Source organism: Diadema setosum, chromosome 2 (genome assembly GCF_964275005.1).
Source record: "Diadema setosum chromosome 2, eeDiaSeto1, whole genome shotgun sequence".
In the NCBI taxonomy this organism is placed as follows: domain Eukaryota; kingdom Metazoa; phylum Echinodermata; class Echinoidea; order Diadematoida; family Diadematidae; genus Diadema; species Diadema setosum.
This window is the reverse complement of record NC_092686.1, coordinates 107,501-127,600: the sequence shown is the minus strand read 5'-3', so window position 1 is coordinate 127,600 and position 20,100 is coordinate 107,501. Positions and strand designations below refer to the sequence as shown.

Below are 20,100 nucleotides of genomic sequence, written 5' to 3'. Positions count from 1 at the left end.
ACATCCTTTTTTCTCAGTTCGATGAGGTAATACCAAGCCCAGAAGGTAGGGGCTGCTTCGAAATGACATGCACGGCTGACCAAGGTTTCCAGATTCAACCAGTTGCCTGCAATACTACTTGTGACGTAAGCAGTGTGACAGCGCTTAACATTCTTTGCCGTCAGAAATATACACTAGTATGATAAGATTATGTCAAGATGGAATTTAGTGGTTTCTGTGGTTACGATGTAGACTTAATCTAGTTTGTTTGTTTGTTCGTTTGTTTGTTTGTTTGTTTATTCATTTGTTTTTAATGGGGCTGTATGTTTTAATGTTATCATTTTACCAACTAGTTTGATGTATTAAGAAATGAAATACTGAAGTGAAGATACTACTCTGTTTAAAACGTGAATATCCGTCGGCATGATATAAATCATAACAATTTAACATTACATTTAAATTTTGTTTGTATATTTACGAAAAGGTGAATATAATAGAAGAATTTCCCCATGATAGTATTCAAGATGTATTCTATATTTTCAACATGTTCCGTTGAAAAATTTGAAAGGCGTTTAAAAAGCAAACGGGAATAATGACCACATGTTATGTACGTCTTGCAACATATACAGGGTAAATTGATCTACGTAGAGGACCAGTGCTGTCCACGTTGCGGTAAGATATGGATGGTGAAGGAGTGTGTGTGTGTGTGTGTGTGTGTGTGTGTGTGTGTGTGTGCTTGGAGGAGGGGGAAAGGAAAATAAGATCAGTTTAGCGTTCCTTCAGTTTGGCTAATATCGCAAGTTTGCCTGATTCTATTATTATACGCGTTCATGTCCTGTAAGTTTGTAGAGCATTTTGGTTCTAATTTTCAGTCATGTGGTATCACCCCATAGGATTTGTTTAAATGTAACAAGTTTTGTTTGTTTGTCTTTTTAAGCATTCATGCTTCGGCATATGTATGTTTTGTCATTATCGTCTATCCCTTTTATCTTTGTTTGTGTGTTGTTTTTCATGTGTATGAGGGTCTAGGACAATTATCCCTTGGGCAATTACCCCGGACCCTTCCCCTGACCCTAGGCCTATTTTAATCCTAAATCTGAACTTAATCATAACCCTAACCCAAACTCCGAACACTTAACTTTAACCAAACCCTAATCTTTACTCTAACCTTAACCAGTAATTAGCCGGGGCAATGGCCCTGATAGGACTAATTTGCCTATATGTATTAATGTATGTATGTATATATATATATATATATATATATATATATATATATATATATACATATATATATATACATTACTATTACTATCATTATCACTACTTTCATTATTATTATTATTATTGTTGTTGTTATTATCGTTATCATCATCATCATCATCATTATCACTATTTCCTCCTCAGAGTCTCGCCCTCAACCATGTAGTGTCACCTACACTGAGAGAATCATAAGCAGAGGACGTTGTCGTTCCACGCAGCCTGTTCGCATTGGGGCCTGCTTAGGAGCTTGCGAGGTATCGGCCACAGAGTGTCGATGCTGTCGGGTTACGGAATCAAGTGTTGTGGACGTGGAAATGGAGTGCCGCACATTCGCCGGGAATTACACACCAGGCGGTCGGCAGTCCGTCGAAATTGCATTGCAGTGCGCTTGCATGATATGCGAAATTGATCGCCTTAATTAAGAATCACCAGTTCCTTGACTCATATAATCAATTTCATTTACCCTTGCATAATCAGATCTGTTTAAATTATATTTAACGTGTCATAGACCTATTCTTTACATATTCCACGTATTGTCATGTTTGTTCTACGTTCTTACCTAAAATTGAAAGTGACAAATTCGTATAATGGCGCCTTAGCCATTACAACTCGTTGATGAATCCATGCTGCTTTGTTTTATTACATTTGTAATCAGTCTTAACATTTCATTATGTTATCTTTCATTAAGACTTCTAATTACTCTGAGCTTAATGCATTGTTGTTATTCAGATTTTAAGAAACCACTATGAGGAATGCTACAAGTATCGGGACGTAAGTTCGATGTTATGTTGTTCGTTTATTTGTTTTTATTTTTGTTCCTGTTACTATTCTTTGAATTCTTCAGGTCATTTGGGATCAATACTCCTCCTTTAACCGCTAGCTATCTTCCTATAGTATGTGGCATACGAAGCAGTAATGCACGTATCTGTTTCCCACTATACGCCCTTTCCGTCTTGGTGTTTTGTTTGTCAGTTTGCTGATAGAATTAATAAGTATACTTTTCTCCTTGTTTTCATTTCCATTCTCTTCTTATTGGCAGGGGGTTGCGAATTGACTTTATGTGATGTTGAGTACACATTTATGATCTGCATTAGTTGCTCAACAAAGAAGTAACACTTGTAACGTCGTTGCCATACATTATTAATCCATTGTCAATCAAAATAAGATGGAGCCTATACAAAGCCTTCGGGAATTTTGACAATCTTGTCGGGAACAGTGAAATTCCGTCTAGTCTGGACATGTGTGATTCAATAAAATCCGTCTCATGAGATGATAGCATTTTCTATGTTTTATTTGTAGTGTCACTGTCTCTTATATTTAATATTTTACTGATTCCATTCATTTTAAACGAAGTATCTGTGTTTAAGATGATTTGCAAACATGCACACGTGGACATGTATTTATAAACAGCTGCAGGGATAACGTAATTGCTGTTGGTGATTTTGCGACTCTGCAGGGATAGCACACTACATGTACAAGACTAATTTTACCCTGCACGGTGTTACCCCCAATTCTCAAACAAGTCAAAGAGCAGTTAGATTAAGTGATTTGGCTGAACATAAACAGTATTATTTTGTCTACAAAGCAAGGATTTGATATATATGATACCTCCTGTGTGAAATCCAGAGTATAGAAATATATTTTGAAACTAAAAATGCCTTGTTTTCCACAGACCAGCAACTACTCATCTTGATTGCCCAATTTTGTTCAAATTTGCCATCCTGTTAGCTTGACCTCCTCTACGCTCGACAGTAGCTGTTATCATTGTTTAGATTTATGACATTCAGTGCCATTTAAAAAGCTTCTTCATTTTTGGAAGATTTACTCTAAATTGATGAAGAACTTGTTCCTGCTCTAAGGTTAGAAGAACAAGACACATTTATCGTTTTTGATGAAATTTGCCTTAACGTTTTATTCATATTTGTGGGCACAGATTTTCATTTGAAATATGTGTACGTGAACTTACTTTCCAAATTAAAGCTGTTTGTGGGGAGTATTAATCACGATTTTGATTTCATAATGAATTAAACATGTATCTGTATTTCACTTGATATCATGTCATATAAGCATGTCTTTATTTATTGAAATACTAAATAAAGGATATTCCAACCTGTTTCGGGTGAAGAAACAACTCCATTAAGCACAAACATAACTAATCCCTTTGTTTTGGATTTCAACCTGTATGGAACTTTCGTTCGGTCTAAATCTGCAAGATATGAAGGGGTCATCCCATTTTACCGACACCCACGAGTCATACAGCCCACGAGTTCGACAGTGAAAACAGGTCCATGAGTCATACAGCTTACGAGTCGTACAGCCCACAGTTAGACACTGAGCAAATACAGTCCATGAGTTCGACACTAGGCAAATAAAGCCCATAAGTTCGACACTATAGGTAAAAACAGCCCACGAATTCGACAGATACAACACGGGGCTTAATGTGTCGGTCTCGTGGGCCTTGTTGGCTTTAGTGTCGAACTAACGTATGTTATGCAATACGTAAGTATTAATAAGACACTAAATAAATTCGTAAACCAATAACTTTCATTTTCCGAGTGACGTAGCACATTGAAATACACATAGGGCGGTGAGTTGGCTCAGTCGGTAGCGCGTCTGCCTCACGATCACGCGGCCCGGGTTCGAACCCGAGTCTGGACTGAGCAATGTTGTGTGTAAGCATACTGTCCCCTCTAGCAAGAGGCAAAACACTCTGTCCCTCGGATAGGACATAAAATAGAGGTCCCGTGTATGAGGGAGTAACAACTCATGCACGTAAAAGACCCCGCTTCATTCATTCATCGCAAAGAGCAGGGTGTTTAACCCGGTGAAGTGGTCCCACCTCACATCCAACTGGACCCCTATGGAAGACCAGTTGAACGTAGCTGAATATGGGCTATCCAGCCATCCTCTCAGATGGAAAAAGAACAAACATACAGACACACGCACATACGCCTAAACACACACACACACAAATACCTAGTTTTAAAACCAAAATTCTCACAGCCAATCAACTACAAAATATCAATCTCACATAAAAATGCCTTCAATTTATCTAAATACACACGCAAAAAAAATCACTTCATACACTTATTACAGCATTTATTCCACATAGGACCACAAAAAACACTTTTTTTATATCATCTTTAACACATTAACTTTAACTATTATCATTTCATATATACAATATCTTGCATTAGTTTCCTTAGCCAATATTGCCCGAAACTGACAAAATAAAACAACTGACTAAGCAATATTATTTATCCATCACCTAAGATCTGAACTTCAATACTAATAATAATCAAAATTACTGTAAAACATCGTTTATAAAATATACTTCTTTTGGAATTTCAGACAGTGTTCTATCAAGAAAATGCTCTGATTCTTATAACACTGTTGTATTATAATGAAATAAATAGAATAAAACATGTAAGTTGTCTCCTACTGTCAGTTTACACGATGATGATCATGATAGAAACATGTTACAATAAGGACATGAATTTGACTGAAGGATATACTGAAAATCTTACATGACATAATTGACAGGAACAAGAAAATGTGATAAACAACATAATAACAAAATTCAATTAAACCATGCATATTTAACAGTCCGATGAGGTATGGAACAAAGCTATACAAATTCTGTAGAGATCAGTTTTGCGTTTGGGTTCGCAGTCGATTGTTTCTTTACAGAATCCTCGAAGGATTCGAAACCATTGATTTGACATACATTGTATTTGATTTGAAAACCTTACGGGCAAACTCTAGACACAAATTATACCGGCGTGTTTCTTCAATTGATTAAAGTGAAGTAAGTTACAATGCTTGAGAATGGAGAGATAATTGTACATGACAGAATTATTAGTAGTTACGTAGCGTTTCTGTACTCTCTTTTTTTTTATTTTGTTGGCACTGGGTTAAAGCACCATGCTAGACAGGGCAGGCATATTCAAGCAGTGACCGAACAAAACTTGAATGAACAGATGCCAAATCTTTCCTGGAAACTTGAGAGGTCGCAACATGAATAAACGTTGATTAGCTAAGGAAATCACAGAGGATACTTGCGAGCCCCATTTTAGGCCATCCTGGACAACAACACCAAGTATTTTTTTTTGTGTTTTTCACACAATTTAGTTTATGGCCACACAAAGAAATGTTTAGGTCGGGAACACGTGCTTTTGAGAAGGAAATATGGAGCACAGAACATTTCTTCGGGGTTAAGTCTAACGTAATTGTCATCACACCAATTTTTGCGGATTTGTAGAGAATCCAGCAATTCTCTACTAATTTCAGTCGCAGCCTTGTGGCTGTCGGCGATTGACATACATGTATTATCATCTACATATTTCCAACGCATAAAAGGTTGGTCGCGGAGGGCGTCATCAACGAGTGATAGAAAGATCAACGGTCTCAATAGCGTTCCTTGTGGTACACCTGCTTTTATGCGTTGCCAAGATGAGAGCGTCCCTTGGTAACGTACACAGCTCATGCGATTTGCCAAAAAGTCGCATATCCAAGGAACGATAGACGGACGGGCACCAAGGGAGACATGTTTTTGGACAGCAATTGTATGGTTGACCCGATCAAAACCTTTTGAAAATCACATTGCGGGGTACTTACGCGTTTTAGACGAGGTAATTGATAAGATGTACCATGTATTTGTAGTGGACGGCTGAAAGACAGGAACGGCTGCCGTATTGTTTCATGTCTAATACTTAAATGATATCCGCGAGGAAGGCCTTACATAATAAAGAACTGGGGAGGGGGGTGAGGGTCAATATAAATCTTTGTTGTGTAAAGTGTGAGTTTGTTTTTGTTTTTGTTTTTTCCTTTCTGTGTCTCCCTACTGTAAAGTTGAATTGTTTATTTTGTCGTCAAATTTGGTGTAAACCAAAGACGGTTAGTCTTCGGACTTTTGTTTGACGTTTTTATAATAAAATCGAAATTGAATCGAATTGAATTGAAGTGAACTCGGACACCTTCTCGAAGTGGTCAGTTAGTGAGATGGGTCGTAAATGTTTGCAGTGCCTGAGGGTTTTTTTGTTGTTGTTGTTGTTGTTGTTTTTTTGTTTGTTTTTTTTTGGTTGAATTGTTCTTGTTTAGAATGAGCGTGCGTGTTATTTTGATTTTGTAATTTTACATTTTTCTATTTATGTAATACTGTGTATGTATATTTTTCACTTTTGTAAAATCATTTGTAATTCAGCTTCTGGCTGCGATCAATGATTTGTTGAATAAAGATACAATTGATAATAATAATAATAATAATAATAATAATAATAATAATAATAATAATAATAATTCTCAATGCTACGGGATCCCGGTACTTTGGGGGTGGGGGCTATAACGGCCCTTTTCCACTGCATAGGGACAACATCAGCATGATAAGACGCGTTGAGAATTTTGCACAGCGGCTCGGCAAATTCAATTGCAAACTATAATTATACGGGCAGAAATCCCGTCTGGCCAGCTTGCTTTCCTTACTTTCAATTTCGAGAGCTGTTTACAAACTTTCCATGGTGGGGGGGGGGGGGGGGGAGGGCTGGGGGAAGGGCAAGAACGATGGCAATACTTTGGTGTTGATTTCAGGGACGTATGTATTCACATTTGCAAAGAGTTGTTTATTGCAGCTGCAACACCCTCAACATCGACTCCCTCAGCTTCGACACTATAATACAATGTATGTGGCATTTCTATTTCCAGTCAAAAATTAATAAGTTCTGGTACCAACGGGATGGGTTCTCTTTCTTCAGTTTTCTTACTCGCTCAACACAGAAATTTTCTTTCTGGGCTTTTATTTCACGTTGCACTTTATTTGGGAGAGTTTCCCACCTGACACTCTCCACGAGTGAAAGCTGTCTTTGATTAAGCAGGGCTTTAACACATGGGGTTTTCCATAGTCTATATGAAGAATGTATTTTTTTAGGGAAGAAATAATCAATCCTTTCATTAAGAGTGCGTCACACAAAGTCATGGACTTTTGTGTTTCCGAAATTTCTGTCCAATCATGCTGGGCGGGCATCCATTGACCAAAGCGCCGAGTATCCGAGTTTCTCATTGGCCTAACCGTGCGCTTCCGAGATCGAGAGTTGTGCGCGGTATGGATGGCTTCGCCGGGATGCCATACCACTCACTGTTTGGTGGTCCAAGGAACCGGTCGGTGAATATATCTGAGGTTCATTGTAAAACATTCGAACATTGGTGATGATCTTTTCCAAAATGGCTCCATGTCTTGTCGGTTTTTTTCACCACTTGAAGCATTTCGCTGCCCTCACAAATCGGTGCAGTGTCTAAATGGTTAATGCAGCATAACGTGAAGGTTAATTTCCCTATGTGTTTCAATGAAACCAGGGAGATGAGAGAAGGAGTGATGAAACCAAGCGTCAGAGCACGAGCCCAGCTGTTCTTTGTAGATGACCCGACACCGTGTATTTAGTGTGAACATACAACACACTGAAGTTCGTTTCCGTCAACATACGGTCGGCACGGTAAGCCACCGCCTGTAAGGCACACGCCTTCTACGGGAAAAAGGAGTGCAGCGTGGTCACCAGCAACCGCTGCTGTGCCAGGTCGATCGACGGCATCATGATCCACACAAATGTAGGACGTTCGCATCTTTAGTATTGAGAGACATAAAACATGATGACAGTACTTAGTTTTAATGTATTCATAGCGAATCAACATTTAAACTCACATAGATTTTAAAAATCAACCACAACACTGAGTCGCTGTGACGTGGATCCAGCTCTTTTGTCAAAGATCCATTTTCAAAGACAGAATCTCATCTCTTTTATCGAGCTGAACGGTTAATATTATGAGCTACGTTTGATATCGTCACACGCACTTTGAGTAATGAATATCAATACCTGCCACCTATAGGGAGAGTGTAGACAGCCTTACCAGTGCCTAAGTTTGAATTTGAATTTGAATTTTGAATACGACTCACTAGGGGTTTTACATAATCCCTGAAATCAAATCCACTTGTTTCTTTTCGGTGACAGCATTTAGTTACAGGAAGCAGTCTCAAATTCAGAGAAGTGTGAGCACATACGAACAAAAAGTGAAGAATGCGAAATATACATAAAACACCGGAAACTTGAAACTTACCTGGTCCTGTCTGGCAGCCATGAGAAAGCCGTTATACTCCTTCATCCAGTTGGTCGGACAACTTGCCGTCCCGGGGACCATGAGGATATTTTGTCGGCCTTTCGTCAAGCAGGAAGCACACGGGACATCCTTAGAGTGTGGAGGGATACAATTCAGAAAGATAAATGAAAGGTATACAAAATGTTTGTCACTTCCACAAATATGTAGCACTTTTTAGTGCTGAAAAGGGCCATGGAACGGGGGAAGGTACATTGTACATAACCTCTGGACCCACCCTCACCCTCAAACAGAGCAAGTCTACTTTACTTGGACATCAAGAAACGACTATTGCCCATCCTGACATATCCTCGTGAAATCCATAGAGGAGTTGACCTGACTGATTTAATGATAGAGTTAAAGTCTATCTAGAAAGATGTTGTACTAGTATTTCACAACTTTCTTTTAGTTTAGGTTTACAACGCGTTACTTTGAAAATCAGTTGACCCTACAAAGTTCCTATCTAATACTACATTAATTTGTCTTTTCTTTTCTGTTCTCTTTGTTATCCTTACAATAGAAGTGCCCCCAGAAAATCTTTAACAGTTATCCCTCATAGCTATTGGAACAAATTAAATTTCAAATGTTCTGTACTAACTAGCATAGCAGGGACATATAGCTGACACACACCTCGACGTGCATTACCTGGTTTTACTTCCTTTTTGATTACAGAAACTTTGATTGCGAACGTCGAATTGACTTGTACATCTCCAAGAAACGTCATTAGAAAATTTTACTAGAATTGTGTTACATAACTCCATTCAGAGAATCCACCTTTCTTCAAAGGTGACAGTTCCAAATGAGAAGATATAGGCCAACTTACCACAACAATTAATAAACTTCCACACACTTATACAGCTGACTTTCCTGACATTATTTAAAACATCTTGCCTAACCTAAAATTTCGCAGAAAGCCTAGGCCGGTTTTTCTATTCTTAGCTTTAATTTCGTCATATTCTCTACTGCGATTCATTATAAGAATAATACTGATTAGTAACACACTTTGATTGACATACATATAGTATTCTCAAATTGCACATTGCTTCTCCAAAGTGAAACAATAATCTCCGCTATGTTTTCCTGATAAAATTTTCTGAAACCATCCGAGTTTTCATAATTCTTTATCCATGTATGCTGTAATCATCAAATTCCTGATTTTTATAGTGTGATCGTTAGCGCCTATGACTGGACTCTAGGCGTATGGTATAACTAATCATGAATCGTCTGCACCACAAACTGTACTATAGAGTTGGATACGTGAGAAGGACTTCGGAGTAGGTCTGGGCACCAGTAGATCACTTTGAATGGCTTACTGAGCCTTTCTAAGGTAGCTAATCCACAACTCACTTTTGTCAATCTTATCAAGGAATGTCCACATCCTTTAATAACATCTTTCAAAAAGTGTTCACATGGGCTGGCTCTGTCAGACTTGTTTTCTTGTAAGATTAAATGCCAGAGTGACTGACTAGAAAGAGTTTGAATATGATGCGGAAGTTGTTCCTACTAGAGAAGCGTTCCAAATTATTTACTTCAACAGCATGGAGGCTGAGTGGATCTTTCATGTATTAAACTTCCTTTTCCACTGCTGTTACCTTTTCCTCCAGATATTTGTTCCTTTTTCAGTTCGTCGGCTCTAGCACTTTGGTATATCCCACAGTCCTTTCCAGTTATTGCTATTTTGATGTTTGCCTTGAATAGTATGTCAACGGTTGCAAATAGGAAATTGACAAAATATGTTTTTCGTCATAAAATTTGTCCTACTAAGCCCTTCCCCTTTAAAAATAAAAGAAAACAAACGGAGAAGAGGAGAAAAAACAGGAATAAGATAATTTGTAGAGAGCAATATTTCGTCCTTGAATTTTTAGTATAGAACTGTACTCACGTGGGTATGTAAACTTGTCTGATGGGCAAAATTGAGGCCATTTCTATACTCGGCACCGTACACCTTTCCTCGCTCTAACTGTTGTCCAGCGACGATCACTCTGTATTCAGGGTCAGAGGTCATACACAGGTAGTTGCTGCCACCTCCTGGATTCTGCGAAGAGCTGCTTCCAGAGGCTGCCACACCTGAACAAAATTATAGGGGAATGAAACAAAGAATAAGGTTAATCGTAATGAACGCTGGGGACCAAAGTCACTGAACAAAATATCACTGATGGAATAGACACCATGGCCTTTGGTGTTTTTTATTTTAATCTCAGTTTTAATGTTTAAATCTGGGCCTATATGAGAACGATCCTTAGTTAAATCCAGGAAGGTAATTCGTTTCCGGTTTTTTTTTTTCTTCTTACTGTATTTCGTTGATAAGAGTAATTGGAAATTACCTGAATAGATGAGAGACGACGTATTGGGACAATCCGTGGCACCCCAACGAATGTAGTTGTTTTCTGAAGAGACTGACTGAGATCTAGCATCTGGTCCCTGACAACAATAAATTATGCAAAAAAGAGTAGTTTTGTAAAGAGAAGAAACTTGCAAAAGAACAAGAAGTATTACTCGATATGATTAATAATTCCACCTAAATTGAGAGAGTTAGCTCAACCAGCAATAATTTCTGTATTTTTTATGACCAAAAATCACCATGGCAACGCATTACTCAATACTTAATGAACATGTGTTTCTCTCATTTAAAAATTGTTAGCCACATAGACAATATCTCAAGTCAAGTACTTAATAACTGATTGAGTTAGATAAATAAGCTGTTAATTTCAATGGTTTTCATAAAAAGTGTCGTCACTATGGCAACCTAATGTTTGACATGAACTAGGTAGGTAGGTAGGTATTTATTTCCGTTAAAAACATATACAAAATATATACAGTTTAAAACGGCTGGAAAGCCCATATTTAGCGGTGCTCTTCCATGGGGTCCAGTTACATAGTAATCAAACAAGGCTTTACAATATGCAAAAAGGCAGAATGATAAATAGAGATAAAATTGGAAAGAGATTGAGAGAAAAAAATACAGGGCTTGAGGTAACAACATACATAACATTACATAGTCAAATATTACATAACAGAACAGAACAAAGTAACCCGGCTACCCTATCACAGCAACAAATACATTGCAACTGGGATTCATAACTGAAGGTGAAGTTTGTACAATAACATTTTCATATCGGTCACAATACCAAATTTTAAGTCAAATGTTCCAAAGCTGAGGGAGTTAGCTGAATCTACAATATTTTTGTCTGGTTTTCATTCAAAATATGCTGTTACCGTGGCAACACATTGTTTGACAAAGACCGAAGATGACATTTGCACATCTTCATACTGTAGCGGTCACTTGTGCAAAATCTACAATAACGGGTATAAAAACATGTACCTGCAGGCTGCATTACATCCCCACCCCCCCCCCCCCCACTCACACACCCACATCCACATTTTGTATTGTATTATTTTTCATGATGTGAGTATTTCCTTGTTGGACATCATGGCAGTGATTTTGATCTTGTTACATTTGTACATACACCAATTTAGATACGTGTAGGGCCATACAGTCAAACATGTCTATGGTGGCCATAGACATTTACACTGGTGTTAACATTGGTATGATTTCGTTTTACTGAGTAATACGTTTGCCGTACTTTGGCTGTGTAAGGTAGCTCTGTGCGACTGAGCTGCAGTAATAAATTAAAACCATTTTTCGTCAGTCATCTTATCAACTTTCAAGAAAGGAGAAAAACGGATGTTTAAAGCAGGCCAAACGAGTCATCAGTAATCTATCGACATTCATTTGCCCCGGCAACATAAACACGATAGTTTTTCTGCATGGTTTATATTCAATATTAGGATACAAGGAGCTATACATCAATTTCTAAACTAGGGTAGCAAGGAATAATATTAGGAAACAGGGGAGGATCCAGGAATTCCGTAAAGAAGGAGCGCCTTTACAAAATTAAAGGGGCTGACCTCTCCCCCATTTTTTTCCTTTCTATTTATTTTGTTTTATCAAAAGATAAAGGGGGCGCACCCGGTGCGCCCACTCCCCGGATCCGCCACTGGGATATAACATGTGTGTTGTTATTTCATATTCCTGTTCATAGTGTTCAACATTTACGTCTTTAATATTTTCGCTCAGTCAGCCAGCTTATTGTAGTTGAGGCATGCTAGACTTGTGTCTGTACCTGATCATTGTTGAGTTCCATCCTGAACTGTTCGATGGCCTGAGTCTGATTGAGAATCTTAAGGTCCTGAGCTTGAATCAAATCTTGGTTCGTCGCTAGTATGGAGTTGGTGTGACTAAGCTTGACGCTTACCACTATTAGGCCTAGGAGGGTCCCGCAGGCAATAAGGACAGAGGCTACAGTGCAATTCGGAACGGCCCATCTATCAAGGGTTGCGGAAAAAGAGAGGAAGGGGGGTGTCAGAGAGAGGAATGAAAAGAGACGAAATAAATGTAAAAATTGCCATAATAAAGCCCATAATGATTACACTAACAGAAAAAGAGACTATCGATTTTGGTCATACAACAATCTATCGAAGGTCATCTCTGTAGAAGCACTGTTATGAACCCTAGACTGTCGTGACCGCATTGTTAATCATTAAATTGATGATTGTCTTATTTCGTAGAGGGCCTACCAAAATTAAGATTCAGTACTAAAGATGAAGTTGTCACTCGATCAGAATCAATGAATTCTACTGTACGTCTTAGCAAACATGGCAAAGATATCGAACTCCCAATATTGCACCATAAAAGATATGGCTTATTCTAACAGAAATATCAATACGATGATTGGATTGGGTCAAGCGAGGTAACCGTGCCGATACTAAAGAAGGATGTTGTCACAATACTAACATTCATAAACGTCAAGAGAGGAAAGTCATTACCCTTATCTTCTTGTTTTACTGTCTCTGCTGTCGTAGGAAAGATCAAAAGTATTGCACTATGCTCAAGTTTTGTATTACATTTTCACTCCCATTTCATTTTATTGTTTCTGCATGGTACAAGTAATCAACTATGATCACCTGGTTCATCATCATTCGTTGCTGATTTGTACATGAAAGGTAAGTGTATCATTATCACAGAGTACATACATGTTAAACAAGATTACACGACTTGACATTTAAAAAAATTATTTGAATGATTTTCGAGGACCATTCCGTAACAAACAATCAAGAGGGCTTTTTTCCCCACCTATAAAACGTGAGATTCCACATACCTGTATTTCTTCAGAACGTCCTTCAGGCACCTGGAGTGGGCTTTGATGTCAAATCGTTTGTATTCGAAAGAAACCTGTTCTTGGTGATTTCCACAGTCCACAATTGTTGAGGGGGAAGAGTACTCGTCGAATGTCTTGTCCACAAAAAATATTGGATTCTCCATACTGTTCAGAGTTGGGGATTTAGCAACTACACCAGACGCGGACAGTCTTGCACATTGAATGTTCGTAGACTTAATTGGTAGCGAAGTTGTTGATAATTGATTTTAAAAGACGGTGTTTTTGATTGAATTTCACTTCGCTCACTGAACTCAAGGTGGTAAGGATAAAGAATGTCGGGGAAACACAAATCTGAAGAAATGTTTCTCAGATTGTGGTTGTACTGAAGGCTTGAATGTCGTCTTTTTATGTTCACACGCCACCTCAACTTGACTCGAAATAACTGTTTTCCAGGCACCGAGTCGACCGCTTTTAAACTTCCCTTGTAGTTGGAAAAAAAAAATCGTTTCTATTACAGGAACAATCAACATGCATGCCTCGCTCCTACATGCAGTCTGATATAGACTTTGTTTCAGACTTAATGATGATAATAATAATGAATATCATTTATAAAGCGCTTATTACAATGTTTCTAAGCGCTGAGCGTCTCAAAGAAACAATTAGAAAAAAGAAATTAAGTCATGGAGTAGATACAAATGGTAGTACGATGAATCGCAATACAAAATACATAGAATACACATTGTAAATTATAACTTATAGAACGAACGTAACATAAATATATAATAAATCCATCCAAATTACACGTCATGCGAGAACAGATGAGTTTTCAGTAATGTTTTGAAGGAGTCTACTGTTGGAGCTTCACGGACGTGGATGGGTAAGTTGTTCCAGAGTGTAGGTGCAAAAACACTGAAGGCTTATGAAATAAACTAAGAAAGCAACAAATGATTTTTGGAAGCCAATAAAAAGAGCATGTATAACAAACACTTTAGGCTGATGCTTCGTAACTTATGAAGTCCTAAAACTTAGTCAGACACATCGTTTATTTATGGTAATTTTGTTTATTCATTTATTCATCTATTTATCTATTTATCTATTTATTTATCTATCTATTCATAACGTTTTCTTAACCAAGGTTAGGCCCATCAGTGGTTAATACACTGTTACTTTAGGGGGTATTGCAACATGTATAACAATATTCAACCAACACAAATAACATATCAAGGAAATCCTTTTTACATTGTGATATCAAAATAATATCAATGTTATGAGTAAAATACAAAATTAATATTTGGTAAAAATAATAACCAAATCACATCATTCGAAATAAGATGATACCTTTACATAATACAAGAATATTAAAATAACCGAATTCTACCCAAAGTAATCGTTATCTTTGTTATCTCCTTCCGCCAAAAAATAGACTGAGTTATTGACAAAGTCTGCGAGGGTGTGACTGAAACTAGCTACTCGCTTATCTAATTTTTCTCTTTTCTTCCGCTTCATCGTTTGTTTTCTTTCATTTTAAGAGGGGAGGGAATAGTAGGACAAATTTCATTACCAAAAAAAAAGTATTGCGTGGATGTAAATGTCCTGTTTTTTTTTTTCAACAGTTGACCCTGTACTTTTTTAAAGCAATTAAACATCTAGGCCTATTATGGAAATAATGGTAAAGGGCTATGAGACACCAAAGTGCTAGAGCCGACGAGCTGGAAAAAAGGAAGAAACATCTGGAGGATAAGGTAACAGCAATGGCATAGGAAGTTTAATCCATAAAAGATCAGCTCAGCGGCCATGCTGTTGAAGTAAACAAGGTAAAACGCTTCATCAGGAAGAGCAGCTTCCGCATCGTGGGCGTCCTTGAAGCTAAGGACAACGCTGCGACATCAGCAGGAAAATAATTTCTTTTGAAACCATACATTCATGTATCGATTGAGAATTATTTGAATTAGCATTTCCATCCTGGTAAATGCTTGTCTTATTTGTTTAGAAAAAGGGAGGCAAAAGTAAAGTAAACATTGTGAAACATGTAATAGAAGAAGGACTGATTTAATGAACAAGTCAGACTTGTACAAAGTGGTATGTATGCATTCAATGACAAGCCTGTCATGCCTGTCAAGCACGATGACTTGAACAACCTACATTCAATGCGCCTGAAATCCCACAAGCCGGTCTGGTCCCTTCCATCACTGGAACGCACTTTGACTCCAAAAGTGAATGGCGCAGGCGCTGGTCTGATGCCTGTGTCCAACACAGCTCAAGTCACAAGTCACCCGACAGCATAGGCAGAGGGCTTCAACCTCCCTTGGAAACAGTGGCTCACCCTGAAGAGCTCATACGGGTAAATAAATCCCCATAGATACGTGTGTTAAAATTCAAATTTCAAAAAATTCTGTAAAATAGCTGGGAGAAATGAGGTGTTTCTTCACTAACCTGGATAAGTGAGCTTTACCCTGTCATCCATCATAATTCTTCGGCTCAAACTCTCTCCAAGGGTTCTCAAAGCCAGACTACGAGTTCTTGTCACTCAAAAAAATCATCTATTTTCCGTACACGCACCCAATGGAATATAGTCCCTTCAAATTCCATGAGAAAAGCTTTCATCTTCAAACCAAAATGCAGTTTGTAGAGGAATTCATACTCGATATCTGCAGCTATTCAGTTTTATGCAAAACTGCATTAATGATTTTTAATTAATTTTTTCCTTCATTTATTTTGGTATCTTTGGTACGAATTTGTGAAGGGGTCTGGGACATTCCATTTTATTTACAGGTGTGAGCCCTAAATCCGAACCCTCCACACAAGGACAGGCCACCATCTACACAAATGGGGTTCTCAGCTGTAGCCCGGCGGCGTGTGACTTCGGCCATCCTGACCAAACCCTCTGTCACATTGTGGAAGACTGCCACCTGCGGAAGTTCCCAGACGGGGTTGAAGAATTTGCTCAAGCAAGTGATGCTGCCCTGAACTGGATCCGCAGCTTTGATACCAATCCATTTAGATATCAACCTATTAATCTATTACCCCCCCCCCCCTCCTTGTGTTGCATCATACTCCAGAAGAAGAAGAAGAAGAAGAAGAAGAAGAAGAAGAAGGAGAAGACGATCAAGGGGGTGGTCTTACTACTTTGAACACCCTCTTTCTTGCAGAAATATGGCAGGGTTTGACTTTTGCTGTAATATCTTTGCTTGTCAGTAGCCGGTGTTGTGCACTTAACCCCGGTTGTGGCACCAGAAAAATGTTAGGCCTTTTTTTCTTTTGTTTTTGGTTGTTGTTGTTGTTGTTGTTGTTGTTGTTGTTGTTGTTGTTGTTGTTGTTAATGTTTCTGGTTGTCAGCCGATTTCCGGACACAAGTAACTGTCATCCAAATGTTCGACGTCCCTGTTCTCAGAAAGTGGGTCCCTCACTTTTTAAACCTGTTAGCGCCGGCCTTGTCGAACGCTGTAAACTGTCAAAAATTGGGAACTCTGAGCAAGTCATCGATAGCTCTTCTTCATTGTAAAACATTAGCAATATGTAAACACTAAACAAAAAGTAAGTTCCCTCTATAACAAACCTCTGTAATTTATGAATCAGGAACCTTTGAGGAAATCTGAAAACAGGATCATGTAGCTGTATTTCTCGGCTACCTTTCATGTGAAATTCAGTGGATATCACTTGGTCACGCTTGAGTGAGCATGATTTAAAGTCAAAATGGTCACTTTTTGAAGTTCACAAGCCCAATATTGCAACTTTGATTTGGTGATATCGGAACAAATTTCAATTTTCCAGGATAAAAAGGCATGCAACGTATAATTTATGTCCTTCTTATCGTACCACATGACTTGTGCATAAAATTTCACGGTTGAGTGACCACGGAGTGAAAATTGCCAAAATGGCCGATTTGACATGTTTCTCGTGGTAGTTTCTATCAATTGAGATTGAATTCGTGTGTTGAACAGTTTTTACACACAATTCACGTAATTTCACGGTTGAATGAGCACTTTAAAAACAGAAAAATACCAATTTAAATTGTGCAGTAAGAATTGCGATAATTTTGCGCACTGAAATCAACTGTTTAATGCTTTTTGTATTGTGTCTAATACCACTGTGCATACAGTGATCACCTGACATTTCAGTCACGCTTCAATGAGTATGTGGGGCTGGAAAACCCTTTTTACCCTATATGATAAAAAAGTATTCATTGTTTTTTATGTTTTATTTGAAATGTTGGGAAATTACTCTGATTTTAATAAAAAAGAAACATTTCAATAAAAAATGACATTGTGACATGCTTCAGTGAGCACATAAGATGAGAAAAGTGTGCAGGTCAAAACCATTTTCGTGGCTGAAATTCCCATAAGATTTACATTTGTTTTGTTTATGAAGACGTGCTCAGCAGTGTTAGCGGATAGAGCCAAAAAAGTGAGTGCAGATGCTACCCAATCTGTGTTATATTGCCATAACGATCGCATAATAGTCAACCAACATTTTAAGCAACTATCATCATCATCACAATCATCAACACCACATGAACAACAAAGGCCACTATCTCACAACGATCAATATCTGTCTCCAGACTCTCAGTGCATATTTGCAGCACGGGAGGATATTGATGTTTAACAAAAGTGAAATTTGGTACCATGTCAAGGACTACTTGCATTCATTTTCCCTTGAGTTAATGCATGACTTCATGACGTCACAAAGACATCAAGAACTTGATGCCAAAATTAGTATTCAGTAGCGAGAACAAAAGCCCGGAGATTTTATTTGCATAATTTCTCATCTCTGCTCCAACAAGGGGATTTCATCAAACTAAAGGCAGACCAATTTCCCAGGAATACTTCAATATTTAGTCAAAGGTAGCCATGGATTATAAGGGGGGTTTCCGGCCCCAGGTACCCTTTGACGTGTAAAATTTTGAAGGAATGCCAAGGATCACTGAGACATTTATATTGGTCTTAAAACGCAATAATGAAATGTTTTTCAGTTGATTTTAAATGCAGAATATCGATCAAAGCAACACCTGCTGGATGATTTCAATAAGATAAATCATTGTTTCATAATGTGGTCATTCAACCGTAAAATAAACCATATTGCATGCAAAAGCCATTGTTAGCTTTCAAAAGCAAATTTCTCCTCTTCACATGAACTTACCATGGGGATTATGGCCAAACTGCCAATTTTTCATTATGTAGGGGAAAAAAAGGGTTTCCAGCCTTCACGTGCTATTGAAGCGCGACTAAAAAATCAGGTGGTCACTGATATGCGTGTGGGTATTAGCACAATATAAAAAAGCATCATGCAGTTAATTTCAGTGCACAAAATTATCGCAATTCTTACTGAATAATTTAAATTTTTTTTCTTTCTTTTTAATGTGCTCATTCAACCATGGAATTACGTGAATTGCGTGTAAAAACTGTTCAACACACGAATTCAATCTCAATTGATAGAAATTACCACGAGAAACATGTCAAATCGGCCATTTTGGTAATTTTCACCCCGTGTTCACTCAACCGTGAAATTTTGTGCACAAGTCACATGGTATGATAAGAAGCACATGAATTATATGTTGCATGCCTTTTTATCCTGGAAAATTGAAATTTGTTCCGATATCACCAAATCAAAGTTGCAAAATTGGGCTTGTGAACTTCAAAAAGTGACCATTTTGACTTTAAGTCATGCTCACTCAAGCGTGACCAGGTGATATCCACTGAATTTCACATGAAAGGTAGCCGAGAATTGTGCATTACGCCTGACATGGTATTACATCCTAGATGTATTAGAAAAGAGGGAATATGCAACAATACTAATACAGATGCATGTAGTTAGGCACAAGAGATAATTAAAAGCAACCAAGTGTAAACATTTACGGAATATTCGCAGGCTAGTTGGCTCAAACTTAAAATTGAACAAAATTTAGATCAGATCCAGTCTCGATTGCAGTCAGTAAGAGCTCAGAGTTATGTTAGCCTAACGTAAGAATAGCAATGTACAGCTCAGGTGAACATTATGCTTACCCAAAATGACTATCAACCTAAATGTAATGCTTACCCACAATGATTACTACTTCAACGCTCTGAGCTATATTCACTCAACATGATAATATTAATCCAAAGCCCTAAATTATGTTCAAATAACACAGAATCATTAATCAAACGATCAACATTATGCTTACCCAACAAAGGAATATTAATCCGCATTTTTTATGGGCAGGAGAGTGTATAAATTGGTAACATTATACAATTAACATAACTCAAAACCATTTACAACAAGAGACATGGTGAATAGCCTAGAGTCAAGGCCACTTAACCTTCAGAGGCAGAAGGAAATCAAGGGGTAATTCGATCATGAGTACCAGTTCTGTTTCTAAGATAGTACATCAAAGACAGGCAGCTTTTTGTATCCAAGTAAAATGAAAACGGTAGGGCTACTGATAAAACATAAACAAATTGAACAGGAAAGTGGGTCATTTTAATAATGACGGGAAGAATTGCAGGAAATTCATACTTGTACCAGGGAGGTGGGAAGAGTTGTCACCTCCCTGCTTGTACCTCTTGAGTGTAGCCAGATTGGCCTGGTT

General features: G+C 38.0%; 1 protein-coding gene and 1 long non-coding RNA gene across 2 annotated transcripts; one reads left to right on the top strand and one right to left on the bottom strand.

Moving 5' to 3' along the window:
* Positions 1-16: 16 nt before the first annotated feature.
* Positions 17-2,470, top strand: LOC140238546 (uncharacterized). Its single transcript, XR_011901916.1, has 3 exons — positions 17-125; positions 609-651; positions 1,384-2,470. It is a non-coding gene; the product is annotated as an uncharacterized lncRNA (long non-coding RNA).
* Positions 2,471-7,668: 5,198 nt separating this feature from the next.
* LOC140238534 (uncharacterized) lies at positions 7,669-13,702 on the bottom strand. The gene is made up of 6 exons (XM_072318441.1): positions 13,539-13,702; positions 12,504-12,705; positions 10,704-10,800; positions 10,262-10,446; positions 8,344-8,472; positions 7,669-7,851 (listed from the first exon to the last, which is right to left on the bottom strand). The coding sequence occupies exons 1-6, from the start codon at positions 13,700-13,702 to the stop codon at positions 7,669-7,671; spliced, it is 960 nt and encodes a 319-aa protein (XP_072174542.1).
* Between the last annotated feature and the right edge of the window lie 6,398 nt (positions 13,703-20,100).